The 7,024-nt window shown below is 42.8% G+C and overlaps 1 protein-coding gene across 1 annotated transcript in view; it reads right to left on the minus strand.

Annotated features, from left to right (window-relative positions):
• Nucleotides 1-1,172: 1,172 nt before the first annotated feature.
• Nucleotides 1,173-7,024, minus strand: part of LOC310805729 (DENN domain-containing protein 1B-like) — a gene marked incomplete at both ends in the record, with an annotated part of 52,407 nt that continues 46,555 nt past the window's right edge. The window contains 2 exons of the mRNA XM_083671529.1: nt 1,173-1,187; nt 5,782-5,883. Coding sequence (XP_083527655.1) covers nt 1,173-1,187; nt 5,782-5,883 — 117 coding nt within the window. The remainder of the gene's footprint in view (nt 1,188-5,781; nt 5,884-7,024) is intronic.

Here is a 7,024-nt window from a genome sequence, read left to right on the forward strand (position 1 = left end):
TTTCTTTTGATGTGCTGTAGTCGGAATTGTACACATATATGCACACACACGCGCACGCACACACACACACACACACACTTCAAACTTTAAATCAAAAAATTATATCTGACACATAATACTCAATATTTACCTCAATTCTTACCCTCAGGGTTCTACATTTTAAACTACAATCTCTTGTACATAACCTACACGATCATAACAAAATCAATTAAGAAAAAATTATAGCATGTATATTTATGCCCATAATCTTTATTTCATTAACTGTGTTTTGGAGTTGAAAAAGCAAACAAGGAGTGAGGAGTAGACCTCTAATATGTAATGAAAGAACTGAATATGAACATGGCTAGATTTTAACCTCCTAAGCTGAATGCCCTATTTCACTCATTTCCGCCTAAAACCCAGACCCAAAGTAAACTGCTTGTAACATTAAAAATATGATGATCAGATGCAGAAGCAGGATGCAATTTGATAGGTAATGCCTTGTTTTCTATCGTGCTGCACTGTGCAGCGGTAAGACATGGATACATGTCGTTTCAAATCCCAATGAAACAAACCAAGCTGGTGATAACAACCACCCATATGACCAGAAATGCAGTGTGTGTGTGCCTGTGTGTGTGCGTGCGTGTCTGCGTGTGTGCGTCTGTGTGTGTGCGTGTGTGTGTGTGTGTGTGTGTGCGTGCGTGTTCTAACTAAAAGGAATATCTCATGGCGGTTGCTACTCCCTGGTGTTGGGTTACTTTGTCAAGCTGACCTCGAGGAACAGGCGAGCAGGATGAGCGTTGAGTTTTGCATACATAATTAAACATATCTAAATGTCATCTTTTACTTCAATAACTAACACAGTGGGCTCTGGCGCTCTGTCTTTTTGACTTCTAATAGGGAGCGGACCCCGGGCAGCATGAGGGAGGGTTCATTGCGGGGAGAATTTAAGCTAGAAACTCTGTTGGAACTTGCAGTGCCTGCAGGGTCAAAGTGAGAGGATTAATAATTTGAAACAGTGGACACAGAGACGCATAATTGAGTCCTGAAAAAATTCAATAATATAAATAAACAACCCCCCCCCCCCCCAAACATTTTTTAAATAAAATATGTTCCTTCATTGGATCAACACTAAAAACAGTTTCCTGCCACTAATCTTTAACCCATTAGGCCTACAGTAAGCATAAGGGGCTTCAGAGGGAGATAACCTGGAAGGAGAAACCCAGAACACCACACCTCAATCACAGAGGTTCCCTTAAGCATGGGAACTGCTGTAGCTTTCTCATAGTTGTACTACTGTTAGCCTGTTAGCATCAAACACACCTGGCCCATACAGTATCATTACTTCCTAAATTCAGTGCACAGCTGAAGCTGACTGTGGACAAAGCAGAAATATGTAAGTACCAAAAGCTTTTTCCTGATTTAAATGTCAGCTTGGTGCTTTGAGCGATGAACGTTCGGTGTCTTTGGGACTCAATGTGAGTATTAGTGTAACAGGAGAGTACATTCCGGTGAGTGATTGTGTGCGATTGTGTTAGTGTGTCACCTGTGTGTGTGTGTGTGTGTGTGCGTGCGATTGTGTTAGTGTGTCACCTGTATGTGTGTGTGTGTGTGTGTGTGTGCGATTGTGTTAGTGTGTCACCTGTGTGTGTGTGTGTGTGTGTGTGTGATTGTGTTGTGTTTGCTGCTGCTGCTGCTGCTGCTGCTGCTGATGATGATGTTGTTGTTTTCACAGAGCGTCGGAAGCTGAACTCCCAATTAAAGCTCCGGTGTTTGATTAAGTGTGCCAGGTGATCTCAGGAGAGACCAGGAGACACAGTCTCACTTTCTCTCCTTCATTTGTTAACTTCCAACTTCTTAAAACACAAGAGGTGGGTGTGCGCAACGTAAATGTAGCCCCTTGATTGGGAACACAAATGATCAAATCTAAGAAGGGGAGAAGGTTCCGTACACCGTGTCAACAAAGCAGGGAGCGGAGCGCGCGGAGAGCAGGGAATTAGGGGGCGCTCTGAAACGGGTGCATCTGAAAATACAGACGTTACAGCGTCTTACCTTGTAACACAGACAGAATAATGTATGAAAACATTCCTCAGTCATAGGTTTGATATTAACCCGCAAGATCAAATGAAGAAATTGGATACATTCGCACATTGTTTATTTTCAGAATTAATGGATTCCTAATTTGCTATTCTTAGATAGTTTTAATGACTAGTGAGGTAAACATCCAAACTATTCGCAACCTAATTATAACGGTACATGTTATGAAAAAAAAAATAAAAAAAATAAAAACGCTGTGTGGGAGAGTTATGGCAAATTTTCTGAAAAATGAAGAAAGCACCTTGATCCTTTGAAGAAAAAAGCAAAGTTGTTCATACTGAGAATTCCTTTTCTTTGGATTTGTCAACATATTGATTTTAATAAAACACACAGAGCCTCCTGAGACCTGTTTAAGTAGCATTTGTATCAAAACTATGGAAACTTTCCAGATTTTAAGAATCTATAAATATGCAAGCCAAAAATGAAACTGTACAAAATCAAACTAAATCAAACTAATACCACTGAATTCTCACTCAGTGTGTTAAAACACAACTATTAAAGCATTGTAATAAACAACTAGAAAGTGTCTGAATTAGACGTCCTTATGCCTTTTTCATATTAATATTTCATTTCAGTCGTCAAGATGAAAATAAGCAGAATTCAAATGTTATATTGTTGCAATTGTCTAATGCTTTGGGTAAAAACATTTGGCTGATGCCATATATTAGAATATCAAAATATCGAACAATGAAAGCCGTGCCAAGGCTTAACAAACCCAACCGCTTGTTTTCGAAAACTCCTGACAACTGACAAAAGTCCAACTTTATATAATAAATTAAAAAAGTTAAAAAAAAAAAAAAAAGTTACAAAAAAAAGATTTATGTGAACGCAATATTTATAACCAGTGTCAAAACTCGACATGCCCGGTGCGTGTCAGGAGACAAATTCCGAACAAAAACACAATTAACACTGGACCTTTAACTTTGTCGCATCTGATGTTTCCAATAAAAACAAATGTCAAAAATAATTCTCAAAAGATTGCCACATCCTCTTTCAGCCTCTCACCAATTATTCTCTCCATTTGTAAATCTTTCCCTGTTCTGCTGAACGGAACCGCTACTGGCATGGTAGCATGTCTAATAGTCAATAAATCTAAAATATTATGTGTGAAATTGGGGGAAAAGGCCATTAAGGGGCAGGCAGTGGCAGAGCCAGCATAGGGGTCCTGTCTGAAAGAGGGCTGGCTAATTCAGGACAACTGTGAACTTTGACCCTTCTAAAAGCAAGGCCAGTGGTCAGCCGGCCCTGTAATAGAGTCCACATGTAGCCGGAGCCTCCCCAGCCGCAATTAGATGAATCTCAAAAGGTTTGGCTTAAATCAATATCAGAGTCCTTTTTTTTCCTTTCATGAAACACACCAAAAATTGCCCCTGGCTCTGTTTTATTATATTTCGTTTTTATAGACGGTGAGGGGAATTGGATTTTCTGAGAGCGACTAACTACTAGACTCTTCTCAGTACCTGAATCCCACGTCGGTTAAAAGCCGAAGTAAAAAAGAGTTGTGTGCTCCCTGTAAATACAGTATCAGGGAAATTAACTGTGTTTACAACAGCTCTGAAACAACCCACACCAGTCAAGACTACAGTCCTACAGTCTGAGGAACGACACCATTAATTAAGATTTCAGTTCTCCAACTGACAAACTGAGCAATGCGTCAAACATCCTCCTTGTAGGTAAACAGAAACATCAAATGCCATGTGGCACGTCCTTCTAGCTAACGAGGAAACTGACAAGGGACCTAGAAATTCCCCTCAATTAGTACCTTCTCCTTCCCTTATTAATCCAACACCCAGTACAATAGCAGGAGACGTGGAGAGGAGAAAACCGAAATAAAACACATTAGCCGCGATAAATATATTATGCCAGGTGACAATTCCGTTTCAGGTAGTGTAATTTGACATGATATGCAGAGTATGTTCTATCATTAGTCGGTGAAAGATGGCGAGCCGGAGGATCAAAGCGGAGCTCAGAGACGCCACTTAATTTATCACACGACAAAGACAAAGGGTTTTCTCTCTGCCTCCGTCGGTTTCAAAAGACCTGGCTCCCTTTTATGACAAACTCAGTTTGCAATTTAATTTAGGATGGGGAATCCCTGGGTGCAGGCAGGCAGGCAGGCAGGCAGGCAGGCAGGCAGAGAGAGAGGCAGGCAGGCAGAGAGAGGCAGGCAGGCAGGCAGGCAGAGAGAGAGGCAGGCAGGCAGAGAGAGGCAGGCAGGCAGGCAGGCAGGCAGGCAGGCAGCATTAGAGAGAAGCAGACACAGCCCCCCAGGTACTGTAGGCAGGTAGGTGGGGGAGGTACAGTAGGCTAGGCTATGCTACGCTAGGCTAGCCGGAGAACAGTAGGAGGAGGTTGGAGACTGGCCCCCCGGCCCAGCAGGGCCTCGCCGCCTCACAGAGGAGCGTTAAAACAGGCCCCCCGGAGATGTGGAAAACAAACACATCCCCCGTGTGTTCAAACGCGGGGATGACAGGCGTGCGTGTGACCCTGCCGCCTCGCGCCGTTTCGTGTTGCGGTGACCGGCGTCACCGCTACGTTAATTAAAGAGACGAAGCCCTGGCAGGTGGCTGCAGAGCCCGGGCTCATAATTGGCCCCCTTCTTCCCTCTCTCCCTTCACAAACCCACGGTCTCTCTCCCTCTCTCTCTCTCTCTCTCTCTTTTTATTCCCTTGCTCATGGAAACGTGCCACTGGGCAGGCAGAGATGCAGGGCTTTGTAAAATAATGATTAGAATGGAGGGAGATGAAGAGGAGAGAGTGTGTGTGTGCGTGTCCACAGCTCTGATGGCTGGGAATGCTGCTGCTGCTGCTGCTGCTGCTGCTGCTTGGAGCTTCACGCGACGTGAGTTTACTTTGGACCAGAGTTTACTTTAGACTGCAGCAATATCAGGATTCACCACTGCCGTTGCTAATGACCAGGGGAGGCAGGACAGAGGTTTTGTTTGATAAGTGAGTGAGATATATATACATATACAGTACCAGTCAAAAGTTTGGACACAAACTTGCCAAGAGTGTGCAAAGCTGTCATCAAAGCAAAAGGTGGCTACTTTGAAGAATCTAAAATATAAAACATATTCTGGTTTGTTTAACACTTTCTTGTTTACGACATAATTCCATATGTGTTCCTTCATAGTTTTGATGTCTTCACTATTAATCTACAATGTAGAAAATAATTAAAAATAAAGAAAAACCATTCAATGAGAAGGTGTGTCCAAACTTTTGACTGGTACTGTATATATATACACACACACACACCCACACATATATATATATATTTATTTATTTATTTATTTATTTATATATATATATATATATATATATATATATATATATATATATATATGCAAGTGTATTTGAACACATTAGAGGTCAAAGGTGAGATTACAGCGTAGACTGGTGACAGGAGGAGTGTGTAGGAGTGAGAGAGGACTGTAGGTGGGAAATATACGTGTGTGTGTGTGTGTGTGTGTGTGTGTGTGTGTGTGTGTGTGTGTGTGTGTGTGTGTGTGTGTGTGTGTGTGTGCGTGTGTAATGACACAAAAAGTAATATGTATTTAATATGGTAATATGGGCTTGTGTGTGTGTGTGTGTGTGTGTGTGTGTGTGTGTGTGTGCGTGTGTAATGACACAAAAAGTAATATGTATTTAATATGGTAATATGCGCTTGTGTGTGTGTGTGTGTGTGTGTGTGTGTGTGTGTACTCACCACGTCACTGGGAAGGTTTTGCAGGTCATCTGAGGGGCTCTCCAGTGTGTTTGTGTCCACATTCAGAATGACCACATCCTCCAAAGACCTGCTGCGCACTCTCTACGGGGGGAACCAAACACAACGTCAGTCAAACCCCCACCACACACACACACACACACACACACACACACACACCAAACTTTAGCAAAACACACCTAATGAAGTCTGCCAAAAACGTTAATACCCTGCCAACATTTTCATTCATTTCAAAATGCTGTCTTTAAGCACTTTTTAACCCAAAGAGAGGCCATGAAAACAGGAAAATACCACCTCTTAACGAAAATATAAACACATACCAAATTGAACCGAATTTAATCTCCCCCAGTCTGTGTATTCTTAGTGGGCTTGTGCCATGTTAACGGCACAATTACAGCTTTTTATTGCTCCAGAACTGGATACACTGCTGCAAATATTTCACAGGTCATTATAACAAGTTACCCAGCCCTGCTTTATTGCTACAAATCCATGTGCTTGTCTCAGAGCCAGCGCCAGAGCAAGACAGAGTGGCCACATTTAAAATGATACAGTCATCACACATCTTTACTCCACACAGAAATAAAGAATAGCCCGCCGGAAAAAAACATTCAAAGTATGCAAACATTTCCCAGCGCGCAAACTCATGCATCAACACAACTGTGCTGTGCTGTGCAGTGTGTGTCCTGATCACGACAAACTCAACAATTATTTCAGCGGTGCAGGCAGGTGGATGGGAAAACAGCGGAGTGTGTGAATTTCTAGTTTGTCACTTTTGTGACAGTTTCTGCTACGGAGGCTCGCATGCTGATCTGGTTTAATTATGCACCGGCGGAGAGGGAGACTGTCACTGATGCAGAGTGTGATAAATACTGCCACTGCCGCTACTGTCAGGCAATCACACACACACACACACACACACACACACACACACGCGCATACACACACACACCACACAAAGGCATATGCACAGAACACACCACACGCACAGACATATATGCACACACACAGACAAATGCGCGCACACAGAACACACCACACACACGGACACATATGCACACACACAAACACATATGCGCGCGTGCGCGCGCACACACACACACACAAGTACAGTACAGTACGCAGCAATGGGTCTACCCCCAACCAACACACCAGCTTTCAATAATGAAACACAAAAGCTCTTTGTTTGCAGATGCCTTTTCTCTCTCTTTCTCTCTCTTTCTCTCTC

Source organism: Argentina silus, assembly GCF_951799395.1.
Source record: "Argentina silus genome assembly, chromosome: 6".
In the NCBI taxonomy this organism is placed as follows: Eukaryota; Metazoa; Chordata; class Actinopteri; order Argentiniformes; family Argentinidae; genus Argentina; species Argentina silus.